Here is a 23,578-nt window from a genome sequence, read left to right as displayed (position 1 = left end):
TCAATTAGTACCAAACTAATGTGTTTATTTTAGTTTTCTAAAATAATACTAATTTTTTTTTTCCTCAGGTCCACAATTTTCTTAATAAAAACCACGACCAATTCAAGACGGAAGTGGTGGAACTTTTCGCCAGTAGTCGGTTAAAGGTGAATCAACTGGATTATGTTACGTACATGTTTATTGACAACCAACTGACGAAATTACCCTTAGACACAATGTAGCCAGTGTACCTGTACAGCAGGGATATCAAACTCAAATACAGAATGGGCCAAAATTTAAAACTGAACAAAGCCGCGGGCCAATGTTGAACAAATTAACCTTTTAATAGGGACCCAAACACGTTTTGCATTGAATATTGAACAAGCAAGGCTTATATAACTTTATAGTGACATGCAAAATCGAGTTTCAAATAATAATAATAATAATTAAAAAATATCAATGGCATATCAAATACAATTTAAATACAAATTGAATGCCTCTTTTCTATTTGCAGCCTTCTGAGGTAAATATCAACATTAACTTTTTCCACAGGCTAATAAATATGAAAATAAAATAACAATGAATAAACCAACCATTCAGGACTTTAAACTGCTCAGTTTGCAACACACTGATCTAATCTGATATGCCCAAGCCAGATACCTGGCATCTTTTCTTGGATGCTAGTTCATTAATGTCGGGGCTCAGGCTTTGAGCTGAGGCAACCTTCATTATCCAACCAAGGTGTTCATCAGTCATTATATCTCGTAGTCCACCCGAAATGTGTTTGTCATTCTTGTTTGGTGTGGGTTCACAGTGTGGCGTATATTTCTAACAAAACTTAAAGTTGTTTATACGGCAACCCTCAGTGTAACTTGTATCGCCATTGATCAAGTATGCTTTGCATTCACTTGTCTGTGCGTGCAGAAGCCGCACATATTATGTGACTGGGCCAGCACACGTTGGACTGGATGAAAAGCGAATTTGACGATTTTCGGGACGGGCACTGAAATCTGGTACTCTCCCGGGAGGGTTGGCAAGTATGAGAATTAGCGGTGTTACCGCGGCACCGCCGCTGAATATAATCGCCGGGCCAGCTTTAGTGTTAATTTGATATCACCTCAAAGGCCAAGTGGAATTACACGGCGGGCCAAATTTGGCCCACGGGCCAGAGTTTGACACCCATGCTGTACAGCTTTATAACAGTGTAAACCAGGGACATGTGGACAGTGGTGCAAGAAGTGGGTATGCACTATATGCGGCGCATACGGGCGCGGTGCTGGAGTGGTTGGCAAAGCAATGGGCAGGGAATTATTTTGTGTTTGTACATGTGTAAAACCCATGACATCATACGTATTTAATAGTATTTAAAAAAGTATTAAAAGAATAAAAATCTCACTTAATGCGTGAATCTCCAACCTAGGGTCTTCCGTCTGACATACTAAGCACTTGACCACCACAAAGTACACTACTATCTTTTACACATTTTACTATTAATGTCTTCATTGGCTTCCAGTTAAATTCCGCATTGAGTTTAAGATTTTAGTCCTGACATTCCGTGCGTTGCATGGTGGGGCCCCTCAGTACATCACTGACTTGCTATGCCCCTAATCCTCAGGGCGCAGCCTCCGGTCTTCAGGCCAGGGTCTTCTAAAGATCCCAAAAACTCGTTTTAAAACCCGCGGAGACCTGGCATTCCAGGCTATAGCTCCCAGACTCTGGAACAATTTGCACCAGTCCCTCCATGATCTTGACTGTGTTGAAACTTTTAAGAAACATTTGAAAACTTGTCTTTTTAGAAAAGCTTTTAGTTAAGGCACCTTTTCTATTATTTTTAATCCACTTTGTATCCTTTTCATGATGTTGCCCCTGTTGTTTTAAATTGAATTGTTGTTTTACTTCACCTATGTTTTGTACAGCGCTATGTGATTTTATCTGTGAAAAGTGCTTTATAAATAAATTACTTACTTACTTAGTAATCAATGCGTATGGCAATCAACCGAGGACTAGTAAAATGTTTATTATTAGTACAAAAATCTACTCATGAAATTACTTTAAGGTGAGAAGTTGCATATTGTAGTTGTAAATGTGCAGTGTAATATGGGTAGAAGACCAAATAAATAAATTAGCCCCCATGCTACTTGCCTTTGCTAAGAGGTAGTGTGGGGTGTGGAGGAAGAGAACACCTGGAGACAGGTGAAAACTAAATTCTGAATATCCTTTAAAGAAAGCATCTGACCTAAAATCGGTGCATTTGTGATGACACTTATTCTAAATTGTGAATATGCGTGGGATTCTCTTTGTAAAAACTTTTAAATTGTGCCCAAATTGTCAATATGTACTTAGAAGTATTAGAAGAACCAAGACCTGCCTTTCGCACATTTCCCCACTGGGACTATTTAGCTATTCATTTTAAATTAGAAACCCTCTGAAAGTTTGTAGATGAACATATTCAAAAGTCTTGAAAGAATGTATTACCATAATACTGATTTTCTGATCATATACCAATAATAATTCAACCCAGTAGACTAGTATAATTAATACTATTGACAATTTTTTTCCATCCTTCATACGTTGCTCCTTGTCAGCTGGTGTCAGAGCTGTTTGGAAAGGTGAAGACCAGGTACGATCAACAAAGTGAGTTGGAATGCAGAAGAAAGGGTCTTCGCCAGCAACCCTCGACTGCTGCATCACATTTTCTACACTCCCTGACTGAGCTTACCAAGCGCTTGGAAAGGTATCATCTTTCACATTGCAGTCATCACCTTTGCTGTAAAGTCTCCTTCACAGGCTTTGGGCAATCTAAGGGTTGAGACCCTAAACAGGTCCAGTATCAGTTTTTGCTAGGTTGCTTGATTGCATGTAGTATCACTTGAGTTACCGGTGTCATCAGACCCCTTCCTATACACAGTCCATGCACTGTGTGTAGGGCCCCGTGTTTTGTATGATGACGCGCATGTAATATGTCGAATAAATGAATGACAAGGCACTTTATTTTACATGTTACAGCAAACAGATTTCTAGCCTCATGCTGCTGTGTCACTGATAACAATATTATGGCAAATTTCCTAAAATTCTCCTTTTGTTCTCTGTGGCGCACACATTAGTGCTGGTCTTGTCAAGCAGACGTACTGGGTTCGATCCCCTGTTGTAGTTGGTCCTGGGAGGTCCACAAGTTTATGTTTTAAAAATGTGTAACTTATTTTGCATTAAGAGAATACTTTATTGAACAATGTCTCTCCCATTAATTTGTCTAAGTACAAAACATGCATCAAATTAAAATATCAAGTTTGATTTCAGTTTCAGTTTAGTTTATTCACAATACCATATAACAATTACAATAGTAGTGAATATCATCATTTAAAGATGTTGGTACATGAAAGGGTCCCCCAAATAAGCTCGAAGAAGCTTTTGACAGGGGGTCCAGAGGACCAGGGACGTGCACATGATTATAGAGGGGCAGGGGCTCAAAGTCAGAAAAGGGCAGGAATTTTTTTTTTTTGGTCCTTTACACAATATGGAAATTAATGTAAAACTAAATTTGCTTATAGGAAGCTAACTACTTAGCTGTGTGTCCTTTGTAGGTAAAAGTGATTGCCATTTCTTTTGTGTCAACAAATTATTGTCATAATGAGTTAATTCACATTATCTTAGGCTTGGAAGACATGAAAAGCAACAAAACACTGGTTTATTATTAGGCTATTTATTGTTAAAGATAAGCACTTTAATATTGAACATTGAACAGTGCAACATCTCAGGTGTGACACTTTCTGAGGTCTGTGGTCTTTCTTGAATTCTGGTGCTAGTACTTGGTTTTAGCCATGCATTAAGAGGTCTGCTACCCTTAGCTGCTTCCTGGCGCTCCTTCTCCTTCCTTTTCTGTATCCTTTCTTTTTTTGGCATTGTGCTGCAGGCATAATCAACATGAATCACGTTTAAATACAGATGGTAATATTCCTAACAGATAACCTACATCTTATATCCCCAGAATGCTAAAATTATTATTATTATTATTAATAATAATAATAATTATTATTATTATCATTATCATTATTATTATTATTATTATTGTTATAATTATCATTATTATTATTATTATTTTGTTAACCCACACAGTAATAGCAAAGTCACAATAAAATGTATATCAAAACCTCTACTGTGAGAGAAATGTGATCCGCCATAAACACAGTACCTTTTATTTTGAAAATTAACCCGGTGTTTTATTTTGTATTTTGTTAACTACTTACTGTCCCGCACGATCCGCTCTGCTCTGTGCGGAATTGATGTGCCGTGCTCAATTGATGCGCCGTGCTCCGACGTCCGGCAAAAACAGAAGCTGACACATTGAATAATAGAGTAATACAGCGTTTTTCTGAAATATTACCCATATTAGATGCTGAATAAGTGGACGGCGACTAGACCATAACTCACAGGTTCAAGTTGCTCCACTGTCACGTCTCCTCAGGGGCGCAGTTGGCTCTCTCTCCTCTCACTTACTCACTCACTCGCCCTCTCTCTCTCTCTCTGGCGGAAGCGGCAGGCTCAAACAACCCGGTATTACAAGAAAACGTGGAGTTTTTGTACCGCTGTTTTTTTTGTTTTTTTTACATCCCTGACAGGAATTTATTAATGTTGTTTAAAGAAAAAAAAACCACACACACACAGGCAGAGGGCACTTTTTAAGAGAGGCAAAAAAGGGCAGGGGCTCAAGCACCCATAGGGCCCTATGTGTTCACGTGCCTGCAGAGGACAGTATATACATGGAATGATGAAACATGGTAGCAAGCACAACAACAACAAACAACAACAACGCTATACGATAAACACAAGATAATAGTACTAAAGCAAGCATACACATACATAAATAAATGGGTTGTACTTGTATAGCGCTTTTCTACCTTCAAGGTACTCAAAGCGCTTTGACACTACTTCCACATTTACCCATTCACACACACATTCACACACTGATGGAGGGAGCTGCCATGCAAGGCGCTAACCAGCACCCATCAGGAGCAAGGGTGAAGTGTCTTGCTCAGGACACAACGGACATGACGAGGTTGGTACTAGGTGGGGATTGAACCAGGGACCCTCGAGTCGCGCACGGCCATTCTTCCACTGCGCCACGCCGTCCCATACATTCATTCAACCATGCAAAACCCAACAATTTCCCAAAAGTATAATCTGGGGGCTCCAGATAAAATTCTGCTCAGGGCCCCAATTGATCTGCATTTATACATGATGATTATACAACAATATATTTTGTGATTAATTGCATGCGTTCAAGAATGAACTTCCATATCATTTGTATAAATAGTATGCGTAGTGATAGCGGAATAAGTTGATTTCCTCTTACAAAAACATTGACTGGCAATAACTTAGACTACTTGTACAGTCTAATAACAATTACTGCAGTCATTACTACATCATTTCTTGATAATGTTTTTTTTTCCCTTATAGTTGCAGAACAATGTTCATCCATTGTCTCAAGCCAAACTGTATTAAGGTAACGGTTGGATTATAAGATTGATAATATTGTCTGAACGTCTGCTAACCTGGATGCATTGTTCCTTCCTTGATCAGCTTCCGGCAATGTTTGATGTGGACTATGTGTCAGCCCAACTTAAGCATACCGGCATGTTGGAGGCCATCCACAGTCGGAAAGGGGGTTATCCTATACGCCTCTTGTACTCCTACTTTGTTGAGAGGTACAATCCACAGTCTTGTGATGTTATCACAGTGGTCACTCCATACACTCAACTGTTTTCATATCGGAACTATTGTGTGTAGGTATGGGTAAAAAACGAGAAAAGTACCATTCCTTCACTGATTGTACTTTAGTAAGTAAATGACAGTTTGTTGGTTATTAAGAACACACAAAGCCTTTATTTCTAAAATCACCATTAGATTTTGTAAATAATTATTACAGATAAAATCATATACTGAGTAAACAACCTGCTACCCAATGACATACGGCCATTTGTTATGAGAAATCCATTCTCAAAAAAAAAATCATTTCAGACATTTGTGTACATACACAGCAATTAAAAAACGTACCTTTCTGTAGGTAGAATTAAACTATGGAACAAATTGAGTGGATTTAATGTAACTTTGTTCAAGTTTGAAAGTTCTTAGACCGTTCTCAGTTAGTAAAATGGCTTTTGACAGCTCCTTTTTGTTGTGTGTTTGTATTGAAGTGCAACAAATAATCGCAAGTTACTTCACTATAGATTTTGCTCGTGTTTGGCAGGTATGGGGTGTTCGCCACCCAGCGCTCCAGTAATGCGACAGATCGACAGCATGCACTGAGTCTTTTGGAATTGATTGGTGCAGAAGACGGTCAATATCAGCTGGGACTCACAAAGGTACCACACCTCACTTCACTGCAATCCACTCCACTTATTCCATTTACTTATGTACCGACTCTAAAAATGGCTCGTCGCTTATAAATGAAAGCACAGGTTTGGTACTTGTCTGACGTGCTTCTAAATGTCTCGCCAAATTTAAAGCTAAATGTTTAGAAAATATGCAAATATCCCACCGTTTCCACCCCTTTCAAAACAAGCCCACTTCCCTGATTGTCGTTTTGTAGAAGCCGGTGCACAGTTAGTAGATGGAATTGAGATAGATTTAAACGTGTGACTAATAATGACTTCACAGTCATTATACTCTTGCTTTCAACAACTAGTCCACAGGCCACTGACACGATCCGGCATGATTCACGTCGACGAGCTTACTGCACTGCACTCCATGATCACCTGGCAAAGCAAATAAACAAGCTGCTTATATCGTAGCCCTAATCATGAAGGACCCCCAAAAGGGAATGGTACCATTAAACTACTGGCCTACAACCCGCCTCAGCCTCACCACATGGAATATCCTATCAGGCATCACTGTGGCCAAAATGAGTAGGTTAATACTGTATCCATACATGAGAAAACACCAGCTACTGGTTGACCACCAACCTGTAAACTGCCTGGATTTACTATAAAAACCCTACTACTCCATGCCACACACGTGGATGCTGGAGTCTCTGGAAGTAGAATAGATGTAAATCAAGAACTATCCATCCATCCATTTCTACCGCTTGTCCCTTTTGGGGTCGCGAGGGGTGCTGGAGCCTATCTCAGCTGCATTCAGGGGGATGGCGGGGTACACCCTGGACAAGTCGCCACCTCATCGCAGGGCCAACACAGATAAACAGACAACATTCACACTCACATTCACACACTAGGGCCAATTTAGTGTTGCCAATCAACCTATCCCCAGGTGCATGTCTTTGGAGGTGGGAGGAAGCCGGAGTACCCGGAGGGAACCCACGCAGTCACGGGGAGAACATGCAAACTCCACACAGAAAGATCCTGAGCGCAGGATCGAACCCAGGACTACTCAGAATCTTCGTATTGTGAGGCACATGCACTAACCCCTGTTCCACCGTGCTGCCCAAATCAAAAACTAATCACACTAAAATGATTAATCAACGAGAACCCAATGAATCTGTTGAATGATGTCTGGAGCACAATAGTTCCATATTTCTGGGAACGCTATTAATGTATGACCCTTGGTAATACTCAACAAATCTTTTGTTGATAAAGTATAAAGATCTATTTCATTGCGTAGTTAGATTTTTTTGCTCGTATCTGCTTTTTGCAGGAATATACTGTTTATGCCTCTTGCGTACTCAGATAAATCACGCGCTGCCTGCTGTACAACAGCCATCTTGGCTTGGTTGACCACCACTGGTTTTCACTTCTGGGAAGTAGTCACGTGTCAGAATACAAGCAATAAAGATTAAAGAGGCAGGTGTCACAATAATTAATGCAGTAGGGGGGACACGGTGAGACATAGGTTCCACATATTGACAAAACCTCAAATGAAAATCAGGTAACAAACACATTTTGTGTAATCATAACAATGATAAAACATGATGTAACACTTTATACTTACAAGACATAACTAACCCTGTTACATAAGGACATGTCATTCTTACTTGCTAGCCATCTGTCAGGCTCCAAAAGAAGCATAGGACATGCTGAAAGGACATTTTAAAATATACAGACTCTCTAATAAGCTATTTCTGAAGAGGAAATATTTAAAATGTTAGGTCTCTAAAGGTAATCTAATTCTCTTACGTTAAATATTGACCAGACCGATCTTTTTGTGTGCGATCTTCCGTGATTGTGAACATATGATACCATCCTAAGCCTCTGTTATGACTTCCTTATCTTCTCATATTGCTTAGTCAGGTGTACATACACAAGCACTCTTACACGCCGTCATTCTCCAGTCTTGGACTTTAACCTCTCTCTGTAAGAAACTAGGAGCTATAGTGAGCCGCTCTTTTATTCTGAAGATTTCCTCTAAAGTTTACAGCCCACCCAGTTCCAGTTATGGGCAAGCTGCTTAGAAAACGTAGCTCGCTACATCAACACTAAATATATATATAAATCTTTACTTACTGTGCAACTTTCCACCAAATAGTCAGAGAAAAAACGCTCAGTTTTATGGTTCATAAACACAAAATGGATACATGCCCTCTGCCTTGCTTGTTAACATTTTAACATTGCTTTTAACTTTCAAAGATATGTAACCATGTACAAAATAAGGAGAAAGACAGTGGAAACAAATGTAATAAAAGGCAGTTAAACAAAACTGCAAAACATTTGTCTCACGTAACAGACATTAATAAACTCAATTTTTTCATGAACACAAACCAATAAAGGTGAACATCTTTATGTGCCAGAACTGGAATCCTATGTGACTTTTATACCGGTGTTGACTAAGCAGCATGGGATAATCGGTATTCACTTTCTCATCGCCTCCCTTCTCCTGGAGTGGTTTGCTCACGCAGCTGTGCACTGTCAAATGAGCCAGAACTAAACAGAACGTCTATAAAATGTTTAAAATAATGTCAATTAAATAAAAGTACTGGTAAATGGCCTATCGATGCACCCTGGAAGAAACAAAGTTGTTTAAACAAGACCTTCGCCTCATGTGGTTTCTGCCACCGCTGGGGGCAATGTGTTTAGATTTTGCTTCCTGGTTTTAAAGTGTCACCACCCACTCTAGCCTGCTCAGTGGCCTTGTGGTTAGAGTGTCCGCCCTGAGATTGGTAGATCGTGAGTTCAAACCCCGGCCGAGTCATACAAAAGACTATAAAAATGGGACTCATTACCTCCCTGCTTGGCACTCAGCATCAAGGGTTGGAATTGGGGGTTAAATCACCAAAATGATTCCCGAGCACGGTCACCGCTGCTGCTCACTGCTCCCCTCACCTCCCAGGGGGCGGAACAAGGGGATGGGTCAAATGCAGAGGGTAATTTCACCACACCTAGTGTGTGTCTGACTATCAGTGGTACTTTAACTTTACTTTTACCTATCTTGCCTCTGATTGGCCTTCTGTAATGTTTTTCCCTAACCTTAGCCATCATATGTAAACCATCCATCCATCCATTTTTTACCGTTAGTCCATTTCCGGGTCTAGGGGGGTGCTGGAGCCTATCTCAGTAGCATTCGGGCGGAAGGTGGCGTAAACTCTGGACAAGTCACCACCTCATCACAGGGCCAACACAGATAGACAGACAACATTCACACTCACATTCACACACTAGGGACCATATAGTCTTGCCAATCAACCTATATATTTAAACCAACCAATCATCATTGAGTTTCTCTGTATTTTTTTAATTTAGTTTTCTCCCCCCTGGATGGATGAATAGATATCCAGTCCGTTTTCTATTTTTGTAGCTTGGAGCTTTTATGGACGCTATGTCACTACATGGGTCTAAAAATAGCTAAGCTACACCAATCACTACTGGAAAATGTTGTTAATCTACGTAGTGTTGCTACTTGTAGCTCATTACCACCCATCACTGTTAAGCTGTAATGGTTTTCTATTTTTCTATGTGTACATGTGCTGTAGGTCTTTCTAAAGGAGCTCCTGTACCGGCAGCTGGAGGAGAAGTGGAGTACCACTCAGACGTGGGCTGCAGTCACCATCCAGCGAAACATTAGAGGTTTTCTGTGCAGGAAAAACTTTAAATTCTTCAAGCAGAAAGCAATCATCATCCAGAGCCACATCCGAGGACACCAGGCAAGGTGCCAAAATATTGCACTTACCTATATGATATTATTTTCACCTCAGTATGTACCAAAACAAAGCACAACATAGGAAAAACTAACAGTCAAAGAGCCTACACTTCAAGGACAAAGTTTGTCTCCTGCCATATAAAGATATTTGATTTGTCAGAAGTTTCATTCATCATGGATATGAATGCCAGGTCCTAATGGATTTTAATTGAACAATTATTTTTATTGGATGAAATGCAATATACATCTGTCATGATTTTTTTTTAAAGAACTTGGTGCAAGTTAGAAGTCATATTTTTACCTAAATTTGCAAATATTTAATGTTCTAACGAAGAGAATTTACACTTCGACGACTGTCGTTGGCTTTGACAGTTAAGATTGCTAGTTTGCATTAAAACAGTTGTTTTTCCTCACTATAATAGGCACACCCTCCTGGTTTTGGAGTATAAATGTTTGGGACTGCTGGACTAGATCTGACCAATATAAGTCTATGAGCACGAACTGATGAAGTCTGCGAGTGAGCGGCGAGTTGTCTTCTAAGACAAACCAAACTGTCCAGTTGGGATCGACTGAATGCCCTGAGATAACATGAAATAAGTTGTTGAAAGCTTCAATAATTACTTTATATTGGACCAAAATTGGAGGAAAGAATTCCAGACACAGTTTCAACTGAGGACTTCAAAGACACCATAGATAGAAATCCCAACTCAATGTTCCTCACAAAAGTGACACAGGAGGAAATAGTTAAAATCGTGAAAAAATGCAAAACCAAGACTTCAATCGATTGTAATGAAATTTATATGGAAACAATAAAAAAGGTTATTGAAGAGATCTCAGGACCATTAATGTATGTTAGTAACCTTTCATTTCAAACAGGAACATTCCCAAACAAAATGAAAATAGCTAAAGTTGTACCGATTTATAGGACTGGAGACAACCACCAATTTACAAATTAAAGACCTGTTTTACTTCTACAGTTTTCTAAAATCATTGAAAAACAGTTCAATAACAGATTGGACAGTTTCATAAACAAACATAGAATACTTGCTTGGAACCAATATAGATACAGAGTTGTTTCAACATCGATTACGTTAATTGAAATAACAGAGGAAATTACCAATGCAATAGATAGTAAACAGTGTGCAGCAGCAGTGTTTATGGATCTAACTAAAGCATTTGACACAATTAACCAACATTTTTTAATCTACAAATTAGAACGGTATGGCAATGGAGGATTGGTCTTAAACTGGATTAGAAAGCTACTTAACAGGAAGCAATACGTGAAGCTAGGCAAACACACATCTACAACGCTAAATATATCCTGTGGCATACCACAGGGATCAATACTGGGACCAAAATCGTTCAATCTTTAAATAAATGACATTGGTAAGGTTACAAAAGACTTAAAGTTAGTATTATTCGCGGACAATACAACAGCGTTTTGTTCAGGAGAGAACACACATAAGATAATACAAATAACAGAAGTAAAGGAACAAATTCAAAAGATGGTTTGACAAAAACCTTGAACCTCAGTAAAACTAAAATAATGCTATTTGGTAACAGTAGAAGAGAAAGTCAAACACAAATACAAATAGACGGAATAGACATTGAAAGAGTAAAATAAAACGCATCTTTGGGTGTAATAAAAGATGATAAAATGAACTGGAAATCTCATATAAAAAATATACAACATAAAGTGGCAAGAAACACATCAACAATGAATAAAGCAAAATATGTTGTGGGACAAAAATCATTTCATATTCTTTACTGTTCGCTAGTGTTACCATATCTGAGTTATTGTGCAGAAATATGGGGAAATTATTACAAAAGTACATATCAGTCATTAACAGTGTTACAAAAAAGATCAGTTAGAATAATACATAATGTTGGATATAGAGAACACGCAAACCCTTCATTTATTGAATCAAAAATATTGAAATTCCACGACATAGTGAATTTGCAAACAGCTAAAATTATGTACAAAGCAAACTATAACCTGCTACCCAAGAACGTACAACAATTATTCTCAACAAAAGAGGAGAAATATAACCTTTAAAAAAAGTAATTTAAAACCTGTTTATGCACGTACAACACTTAAAACCTTTCAGTATGTGGAATTCAATTATGGAATGGATTAAGCAAGGAAATAAAACAGTGTACTAATATGATCCAGTTTAGGAAACTTCAAACTCAAAGTGTTTACAAAGTACGAAGAAAAAGAACCATGATAAACAGTCTGAATTTATTGTTAATCTTATTTATCTCACTATATGAAATAAATAATATATTTATTTCTTAACATTGTTATTTATGGAGTAAATTGTGAAATGAATTGAGAACAGGAAGTGAACAAAAGTATTAGCAATTGCTATGTCATAGAAAAAGGGTAGGATTAAATAAGATCTGTTTCTTCCTACTCCTTTTCGAACATATTGAAAAGAGAAACTGGAAATTGTGATATCCATCCATCCATCTTCTTCCTCTTATCCGAGGTCGAAGCCCAGACTTCCCTCTCCGCAGCCACTTCGTCCCGAGGCGTTCCCAGGCCAGCCAGAAGAGATAGTCTTCCCAACGTGTCCTTGGTCTTCCCCGTGGCCTCCTATCGGTCGGTAGTGCCCTAAACACCTCCCTCGGGAGGCGTTCGGGTGGCATCCTGACTAGATGCCCGAACCACCTCATCTGGCTCCTCTCGATGTGGAGGAGCAGTGGCTTTACTTGTAGCTCCTCTCGGATGACAGAGCTTCTCACCCTATCTCTAAGGGAGAGTCCTGCCACCTGACGGAGGAAACTCATTTTAGCCGCTTGTACCCGGGATCGTGTCCTTTTGGTCATAACCCAAAGCTCATGACCATAGGTGAGGATGGGAATGTCGATCGACCGGTAAAATGAGAGTTTTGCCTTCCGGTTCAGCTCCTTCTTCACCACAAAGGATCGCCGCACCGATCCGCCTGTCGATCCTCACGATCCACTCTTCCCTCAACAGGACTCCGAAGTACTTGAAGTACTTACTCCACATGGGGCAAAATCTCTTCCCCAACCCCCAAAATTGTGATATATTATGTTGTAATTGTATGCATGTTCGAAATAAACTCAAACCATAAACACTTTGATGGTGGTAAGTTACATTTATAGTTGCAGCTGCCTACAAATGGCCCTTCCGACCACCAAACAGTAATTCACTTTTACCCTCAAGTTCCTGGACAGCTGCTCTACCATCTGAGCCAACTCTGGAGTGACCTTCACAAGGCCCAACATTTGTGGCCTTTGCTTCTAGCAGTTATTAACCAAATCCGTGCCAGGAAACCAACCATTTAACTCAGAAGCAGCTAACGTCAGACATGGCACGTCACAAAACAAATCAGTGCTCTTTAACCAATCAGAATCTATGTCAGCATTGGATTTGTTTAGATAAGTTTGCACATGAGTTGATTTGATGTTATTTTTGTCTGACAGGAAGTACTACAAACGCCTGAAGCAGTCCTTTGCTCAGTTCTGGGCTGTGATGATGATAACTAGGAATACCATAAAGAGACGCCATTGGAGGAAGGTAGGCACAGTTATGGTCAGAAGTTTACATAGGCCCATATCTTTTCGGACCTTTTATGATTTACCTTAACCATTTTTTTTCTAGGGTAGAATAATCATGCAATGTATATCTTGAATCATTTTTAAAAACAAAAATTTGCTGTTTAGTTTTAATTTATTGTGGATATTTTTTTATTTTACAGAGAGAAGGAACCATTTATACTAACTGTAAAATAAACTTTTAGTTCTTGTTTATTAAATTAAAGTCTTATTTTCCCCATAGGGTAAATGTGTACTGTATAGCAGAGTGTACAATACATTTCTCCATGTGGACAAATAGCACCACAAATGAAATTTGAAAAAAGCATAACCTGACAACTTCTTTGATTTCATTATATATAATATAATCTCTTTATTATAGTAGTTTTCCTTATATTGCCACATGTTTTTTGTAAACAATGTTACTTTACCTCAAACATACTTCATGTATGGACTATAATGTTTCTGTCTGACATGTGAAGCAATGGTTGGCGTGTCCACACTTCATCTCAAAGCTCTCTGTCAGACAAACCTAGTTTGTACATAATGTTTCTCTTTTCTATTTTTCTCACATCATGTGTTTTGGATGAAGTTGCAAAATATAGGAGCATCTTTTGATGTTGTCTCATGACATAAGGATAATGGACGAGTATGAAGGCAAACACCTGAAAGTTTGACACAACAATTGTGTCCATGTAATGTCCAAATCCACGTAATCGCAGTAAATTACTTGGGCGCTTAATTCAAATTAACGTTTAACAAATAAAATGTTATTGTCAAAATATCACACACACACACATTTTTTAAATGTTTTAGATGAATACACATCATTTATTTGCTCAAAACTTGGTAACAGTATTCTGTTAAGTTCCATTGGGGTGTATTTTGAAACAGAATTTGCCAGCTAGCACACTAGTCTGAGTCTCTTCACTTGTCTTTGCACTTTTGTATGCATTGACCTGGTCGCTAACCGTATAACAATCCAAGCTACCTTTCAGGTAACCATCCACGGGGAAGGTAAAGGAACATGTATGGTCACAATAAATTGCGTGACTAATCTGTGTTTATACGTGATTAATGCATTACCTTTTTGTAATTGATTGCATGCTTTGACAGCCCTTAGACCAGGGGTGTCAAACTCATTTTAGATCGGGGGCCACATGGAGAAAAATCTATTACTAAGTGGGCCGGACTGGTAAATACACGGCACGATAACTTAAAAATAAAGACAACTTCAGATTGTTTTCTTTGTTTAAAAATAGAACAAGCACATTCTGAAAATGTACAAATCATAATGTTGTTGGGTTTTTTTTTTTACACTTACATGTTGCGGTTAATAGTATTCTATCTTTATTTGTCGTTATTTACACTTTCTGAATAAATTATGTGATAATGTTCATCAGTCAACTCATTGGTGTTCATTTTCAATCTATCAAGATAAAAAAAATATCAAAATCAAATTACATGATTTTATTTATGTAGTTTTCTCATTTTCCTTGACTGGAGCACTAACATCATGTGGTTTATTTATTTTTTTTACATATGAAGCATCATCTACAAAGATACAAATAATTGCTATTGCGACATCTAGTGGACACATTTAGAACAGCGGTTTCTTTCATTCAAAAGTTCCGGCTCATTTTCATACTTAGCAAACTCATCCCGCGGGCTGTACGTTTGACACCCTTGCCTTAGACTTAGACAAACTTTATTGATCCACAAAGGAAATCGTTCCACACAGTAGCTCAGTTACAAAGGATGGAAAGGGTAAGGATGGAAAGGTATAAAGTAGACAAAAAATGTACCCTAGTAGCAATAGAAAATATAACCTATATGTAATATTTACATATTATATATACAGTATATAATATATACTGATATATTATATTATTATATTATATTATATTTGTATATAATATATACAATATATAACAAATCCCAATTACCATGTAACATGTTGTTAACTAAAGTTGCTGAGTAGTCTGGGGTTCAATCCCAGGCTCGGGATCTTTCTGTGTGGAGTTTGCATGTTCTCCCCGTGACTGCGTGGGTTCCCTCCGGGTACTCCGGCTTCCTCCCACTTCCAAAGACATGCACCTGGGGATAGGTTGATTGGCAACACTAAATTGGCCCTAGTGTGTGAATGTGAGTGTGAATGTTGTCTATCAGTGTTGGCCCTGCGATGAGATGGTGACTTGTCCAGGGTGTACGCCGCCTTCCGCCCTATTGTAGCTGAGATAGGCTCCAGCGCCCCCCGCGACCCCGAAGGGAATAAGCGGTAGAAAATGGATGGATGGATGGATGTTGTTAACTAGAATGTTCAAAATAAACGTAATAATTGCAATTACAAATCAAGATATAAATACAAGACTCTTTAAGCTTGGTTGTTGTACTAGAAAGTACAATGTGTACAATTTTATCGATACTATTTTGTTATTGTGTTTTGTTTACTTTTTTCAACGGGAATAATTACTTTATAACTGTTTATTTGTGTTGAGTGCATGATAGAACAATTAAAGGGCAACTCTTCAATTTCTATGTGTATTCGAATAAAAGCTCTGAGATTGGGTTTTAAATTTTTTCTACATTAAGTTAGGAGTACAATTTTGGAATATTAATGTTTAATAAACTGATAAGGATGTGGAATTCAACATATCTGAGTGATGAGAGGATGAAAGCGCAACAGTATCCATAATAAAACTTGTATAAACAGAAAGCCCTGACTATCTGGACCTTTGGAACATAATGGCTTGTTGTACAAAGGCGAGGTCTGTGGGTGTGTTAGCAGCACATAATAGAATGCTTATCTAAGCTCAAGTCAGGTTTGAGGTAAACCAGTGATTTCAATGTCTGCTTGTTTCATTTTATCTGAAGCATATTCGGGACAAAAAGAAAGCGACCACTTTAAAAAAAGCATCAGTGCTCCCGACAATGGTAAGATAAAAGCATATTTACTTCTCTATACTCTAATGTACCTGGTAACCATATTCTTTCCTCGTAGGATGTGGGCAGGTTGGAGATCCCCGCTGAGCTGTCAGCAAGGTTCCACAGTGCAGCAGGTGATGAAGACAACGAATAAATACATAAGGATTTGTGCGGGGAAAAACAAACCACCGTGTTTCAACAGGATGAATTGTCATTTTGTTTCCTTCAAACAGGGCATCAACATGCTTCTGAAGTGACAGCGGTGGCACCCCCACAAGTGAAGGCAAACCACAAGCTCAGTCTGCCTCGAGACATAGACAAATACCCATTCTCTCACTATGTCAAGTCCTTTTTGAAGGCAAGTACCACACACATTAACTTTTAAAGACCTGCCATCTTTTTTGCTTCTCTTAATCGTGTGTTTAGTAACCGTCGCTTTAAGAATGAATCATTCCCTTTATTGCTGCTTGTTCATTGCTGTGTGCATGAGGCCAATGTTCTTGCTCCAGTACTTCTTGTTATTCTTAACACATAAACACAAATATTTTCTAAAGGAAGTACTGTAATGATCTGTTAAAGACCCCACCCATTAAGATACATACATATATATATATATATATATATATATATATATATATATATATATATATATATATATATATATATATATATATATATATATATACATATATATATATACTTACACATATATGTATATATGTACATATACATATATGTACATATATATATATATATATATATATATATATATATATATATATATATATATATATATTAGGGATGTCCGATAATGGCTTTTTGCCGATATCCGATATTCCGATATTGTCCAACTCTTTAATTACCGATACCGATATCAACCGATACCGATATCAACCGATATATGCAGTCGTGGAATTAACACAATATTATGCCTAATTTGGACAACCAGGTATGGTGAAGATAAGGTTTTTTTTTTTACTTTATAAAATAAGATGAATAAATTAAAAACATTTTCTTGAATAAAAAAGAAAGTAAAACAATATAAAAACAGTTACATAGAAACTAGAAATTAATTAAAATTAGTAAAATTAACTGTTAAAGGTTAGTACTATTAGTGGACCAGCAGCACGCACAATCATGTGTGCTTACGGACTGTATCCCTTGCAGACTGTATTGATATATATTGATATATAATGTAGGAACCACAATATTAATAACAGAAAGAAACAACCCTTTTGTGTGAATGAGTGTGAATGAGGGGGAAGGAGGATTTCTGGGTTGGTGCACTAATTGTAAGTGTATCTTGTGTTTATTATGTTGATTTAATAAAAAATAAATAAATAAATAATAATAAAAAAAACTTTACCGATAATAAAAAAAACGATACTGATAATTTCCGATATTACATTTTAACGCATTTATAGGCTGATAATATCGGCAGGCCGATATTATCGGACATCTCTAATATATATATATATATATATATATATATATATATATATATATATATATATATATATAAATCAATCAATCAATCAATGTTTATTTATATAGCCCTAAATCACAAGTGTCTCAAAGGGCTGCACAAGCCACAACGACATCCTCGGTACAAAGCCCACATAAGGGCAAGGAAAAACTCACCCCAGTGGGACGTCAATGTGAATGACTATGAGAAACCTTGGAGAGGACCGCATATGTTGGTAACCCCCCCCTCTAGGGGAGACCGAAAGCAATGGATGTCGAGTGGGTCTGACATAATATTGTGAGAGTCCAGTCCATAGTGGATCCAACATAATAGTAAGAGTCCAGTCCATAGTGGGGCCAGCAGGACACCATCCCGAGCGGAGACGGGTCAGCAGCGCAGAGATGTTCCCAGCCGATGCACAGGCGAGCGGTCCACCCCGGGTCCCGACTCTGGACAGCCAGCACTTCATCCATGGCCACCGGACCTGTGCCCCCCCCCCCCCCCCCCCCTCCACAAGAAAGAGGGGAGCAGAGGAGAAAAGAAAAGAAACGGCAGATCAACTGGTCTAACAGTTAAAGGCTAGAGTATACAAATGAGTTTTAAGATGGGACTTAAATGCTTCTACTGAGGTAGCATCTCTAATTGTTACCGGGAGGGCATTCCATAGTACTGGAGCCCGAATAGAAAACGCTCTATAGCCCGCAGACTTTTTTTGGGCTCTGGGAATCACTAATAAGCATATATATATATGCATTGAATAGTTTTGATTGTTATGGGTGTGGTGTGCTCTGATAATGTCAACACAGCAGCGCACACACATAGGGACATAATGAATAATAAAGTGTTTGGATGTATTCAATTCAAGTCAATAAATCATGTTCTTTTCAAATACCTCTATAACTGATAACTGTAGTTCAGCCGGGATATTCTCATTTCAAAATTAGATTTACAGCCCCGAAATATTGTTATTGTTTTCATTTCGATGCCCCTCCACCGTTTGATCAATTAGAAAGTCTGTAAGGTAAGAAAAGTTGGTTCAGCATGATAGGGCAACTTTAACCCTTTTGTCATCCTAAATTATGACCACGCAAAATTATTAGTTGTTTTGACTTCTTTTTTTTTTTTTTTCTCAAAGGAAACATGGTGCCAACCTAAAGGAACCCCCCTCCAAAGAGCCCTCACCCCTCTCGAATCGGATGATGCCTGGATTGCACTGGAAGTGTATAAACTGGTATGGAAAGGATTCCAACATGTAACGTGCAACATTGGCTCTTCATGTCATTTACATTTTTCAATACATTGTTCCTCAGATCATGCGGTTCACGGGTGAGTCAGACCTCAGCAGCTGGCAAGAGCAGATGTTAGGAAACTACATCATTGAAAAATGCCAAAGTCGTCCTGCCTTGAGGGATGAGATCCTGGCACAATTGGCTTACCACACATGGGACTCACATGAAGAGCAGGGAAGCCTGCAGGGGTGGCTGCTGCTTGCCTGCTGCCTCAGTACCTTCACTCCGTCACCAATACTGGAAAAACCCCTGCTCAAGTAGGTGCCAAAATTTACTCACTTTTGTTATTTGTTGATAGGCCGCAGTCCGGTGCAGCTTTTATAGACATTACGGTACTGGCTCATTGAATCAGGAAAATCCACTGACCAATTGCATCCCCACATCTGCGGTCCCTTCCAAAGTTCTTCATTGTTCCCATTGGGTTGAGGTTTTTTTAGCCGGACGTGGGATCAGATCAGATGATGTCGTTGTGGTTTGGGGCGGGGGGTTTGCTGGTAACGGGGGTGTATATTGCAGCCCGGAAGCGTTAGGGCTGCATGGGATTCTGGGTATTTGTTCTGTTGTGTTTATGTTGTGTTTATGTTGTGTTGCGGTGCGGATGTTCTCCCGAAATGTGTTTGTCATTCTTGTTTGGTGTGGATTCACAGTGTGGCGCATATTTCTAACAGTGTTAAAGTTATTTATACTGGCACCGTCAGTGTAACCTGTATCGCTGTTGGCCAAGAATGCATTGCAATTACGTGTGTGTGTGTGTGTGCGTGCTGAAGTTGCACATGTTATGTGATCGGGCCGGCACGTTGTTGGACAGGATGAAAAGCAGACGTGACAACAGCTCGTGGAGGATGATAAACGCAGTGCCTTTAAAGCACGCCCCCAAGACTGTGGTCCGGGTGGACTACGAGGTATAATGACTGATGAACAACTTCGTTCGATAATGAACGATGCCTCAACTCAAAGCCTGAGCCCCGACATTAATGAACTAGCATCCAAGAAAAGATGGCAGGTATCTGGCTTGGGCACATCAGATTAGATCAGTGTGTTGCAAAATGAGCAGTTTAAAGTCCTGAATGGTTGGTTTATTCATTGTTATTTTATTTTCAAATTTATTAGCCTGTGGAAAAAGTTAATGTTGATATTTACCTCAGAAGGCTGCAAATAGAAAAGAGGCATTACATTTTTATTTAAATTGTATTTTATATGCCATTGATATTTTTAATTATTATTATTATTAGTTGAAACTCGATTTTGCATGTCACTATAAAGTTATATAAGCCTTGCTTGTTCAATATTCAATGCAAAACTTCTTTGGGTCCCTATTAAAAGGTTAATTTGTTCAACCTTGGCCCGCGGCTTTGTTCAGTTTTAAATTTTGGCCCACTCTGTATTTGAGTTTGACACCCCTGCCTAGAAGATTGCTTCTCAAACTGTTATTTCCAAGTACTACCTCAGAAAACATTTGGCTCTCCAAGTATCACCATAATGACCAACATTAACATAGAAGCGTAGTAAAACAAGGCAGAGGTTTTATTTAACAAGAATATTAACGCTGTGTTTGAATAATTTTTTGATTCTCTGGCATATCACAGGATGTATCATCTGTATCACACTATGAGAATCACTGCCCTAGAACAATTCAGTTAAATAGCCCTGACGTAGACAGAATAATATGCAGTTGCTTCTCGGTATGGGCACAGAAACCCAGTTGCGTATTGGCACTAGCGCCGGTGTCCTGTTGAAATGAGGTGCTTTGCCAAAAATGGCCACCCAATGCTATTGAACATGCGCACGCATGCCCATCAAGGCTAAAATTATCTTCCATCTGTGGACTTTGCCTCGTGGCGACTTTGTCACTTGTGCTACAAGTACAGTATTTTCTGGACTATAGAGCGCACCGGTATATAAACCACACACCCACTAAATTTTAGGGGAACAAATATATTTTCATATAATAGACCCACCAAGTCGCAGATATATATGTTGTGAAATAAATAATTTACACAGAAATATTTTGTAAATGTTTAGTTTCATACCTTAATTGTTTCCAAACGGTGCCTGTAACACCTGATAAAAGAAAAACCCTGAAGGCATTATAATGGACCCACTAGCAGCGGAAGCTAGCTCTCCAATCAGCTGAACAGACTCAATAACTCACAAGCACATCCTTATTTTGAACCAAGGACTGTTACGGTAAGCAAGGGGGCATTCAGACAACCTGGAAATATGAGCATCCAACATTACAAGTTGTTTTTTGCATGTCCTATATTGCTGCAATGATTATGCCAATTTGTTGTGGATTGTATTTGTTTTTTTTGGATGTGTTATCTAGTTATCATTTATTTATATAATTTAAGTATTTAAAAGGGAACTGCACTTTTTTAAAAATATATATTGCCTATCGTTCACAGTCCTTATGAAAGACACAAAGACAAAAGTTGTTTTTTGCATTCTCATTTGTAAAAAACGGCTCTTTCGAGGTGGCTAGCAATGCAATTGATGAGAGCAATCCATTCTGCCTCTAAATCACTTTAAAAATGCATCTAAAACCCGCCAACAATACTTCATTTATGTTTTGTAACCTCTATAACATGGGTGTCAAACTTATTTTAGCTCAGGGGCCGCATGGAGGAAAATCTGTGCACACGCGGGCCGGACTATTAAAGTCATGGCATTAAATCTAAAAAATAAAGACAACTTCAGATTGTTTTATTTGTCTTACTTTGGCCAAAAATAGAAACACATTCTGAAAATATTACAATAAAAATATAGAAAAAAATACCGTCAGCGGTAAAGTTTAGATCCATGAAGGAAAGAAGAAAGTGAATGAATGTTTATAACTGAATACATTTACATATGCATAAACATTTGTTGTCTTTTGTATTATTTTTTTAATGAATTAAGTAACGTGTATGACAACCTTTTTCCAAAACACAATATAGAATGTGAGATATAACATACATTAATCATTTGTTTTCAAAACAGTTACAAACAAGTGGGATCCCAAAAATTTACTGTTGGACCCCATTTTGAAAATTCCTAGCGCCAACACTGATGGAGTATTGGTGCGTGCAAAACAGCAGCAGGCGGCTGTGGCCTGCGGGCCGGTTCTGATACTAACCAAATATCATCCTGGGGGCCATAGATAATTTATTTGCAGGCTGGATTTGGCCCGCGGGCCTTGACTTTGACAACCCTGCCCTATAATAACCAAGTTGCGGCGACATTGTTATTGTAAGAGCGAACACTGGGGAACTCATTTTCTTGCGTAGTAGCACTTTCACATTGCGACGGCATGCTACGGCATTAGCTGTAAGCTAGCTCCGGCAAGAAGTAAGCTGGCAACTGAGTCAACAGCTGAATTGAGTTTGTAATGCACAACACAATGCGATAGGACACCAATCTGTACTGACTGAAAAAAATGAACAATCATATCACAGTATCTTTAAAGTATTAGTCCGTTTGGTCAGGCTGATTTTGGATAAGCACTCCATTTATCTCCACATAGCTTGGTTCCAAGTTCCACCTTTACAGCGTCAAAGTCACTCTCTTGGCATCTAGAAGCAATAGTTCATCCTCCATATATTTAGCTTCAAAAAGATAATGTTGTGAATCCTCATGTGTTCAAAAATAGTCGTCTTTGTTCTCTGTTACCAAGTCTACCATGATTACAGCACATTCGTGTTTGTTTCCGGAAGTAGGAACACACATTTGTTGCCGGAAGTCAGAAGTGCGCTGCTATGGAAACGACAATAAATGCGCTGAGGAAGGAAGTTCTGGCAGTGATTAAAATTAACACAATACACTAAATATTGAACATATTATGTATTGTTATGAAGGTGTCTGTTACTACATTATATATATACTTGCAGTGTGTATATAAAACATATTACATATTGTTATGGTGTATGTTACTACATTATATATATATATACTTGCCGTGTGTATATAAAACATATTATATATTGTTATGAAGGCGTCTGTTACTACATTATATGTATACTTGCAGTTTATATATAAAACATATTACATATTGTTATGGTGTATGTTACTACCAGTGACGTGTGGTGAGGTTCATGACTGGTGAGGCACTGACTTCATCACAGTCAGATTTACAAAAATATGAACCCTAAAGAGTATCTTATTCACCATTTGATTGGCAGCAGTTAACGGGTTATGTTTAAAAGCTCATACCAGCATTCTTCCCTGCTTGGCACTCAGCATCAAGGGTTGGAATTGGGGGTTAAATCACCAAAAATTATTCCCGAGCGCGGCGCCG

General features: G+C 38.4%; 1 protein-coding gene across 1 annotated transcript in view; it reads left to right on the top strand.

Moving 5' to 3' along the window:
- myo15b (myosin XVB) overlaps window positions 1–23,578 on the top strand; it is a 194,484-nt gene that overhangs the window by 94,237 nt on the left and 76,669 nt on the right. Inside the window, exons 18-29 of the mRNA XM_072914051.1 lie at window positions 69–146; window positions 2,565–2,713; window positions 5,434–5,479; window positions 5,557–5,681; window positions 6,224–6,338; window positions 9,896–10,071; window positions 13,516–13,609; window positions 16,501–16,560; window positions 16,628–16,685; window positions 16,785–16,909; window positions 19,152–19,247; window positions 19,327–19,562. Of these exons, the coding sequence (XP_072770152.1) occupies window positions 69–146; window positions 2,565–2,713; window positions 5,434–5,479; window positions 5,557–5,681; window positions 6,224–6,338; window positions 9,896–10,071; window positions 13,516–13,609; window positions 16,501–16,560; window positions 16,628–16,685; window positions 16,785–16,909; window positions 19,152–19,247; window positions 19,327–19,562 (1,358 nt within the window). The remainder of the gene's footprint in view (window positions 1–68; window positions 147–2,564; window positions 2,714–5,433; window positions 5,480–5,556; window positions 5,682–6,223; window positions 6,339–9,895; window positions 10,072–13,515; window positions 13,610–16,500; window positions 16,561–16,627; window positions 16,686–16,784; window positions 16,910–19,151; window positions 19,248–19,326; window positions 19,563–23,578) is intronic.

This window comes from Nerophis lumbriciformis, linkage group LG11, assembly GCF_033978685.3.
Source record: "Nerophis lumbriciformis linkage group LG11, RoL_Nlum_v2.1, whole genome shotgun sequence".
NCBI classification, from domain to species: Eukaryota; Metazoa; Chordata; class Actinopteri; order Syngnathiformes; family Syngnathidae; genus Nerophis; species Nerophis lumbriciformis.
Note: the sequence above shows the minus strand (reverse complement) of the source record. Positions and strands in the feature narration are given on the sequence as shown.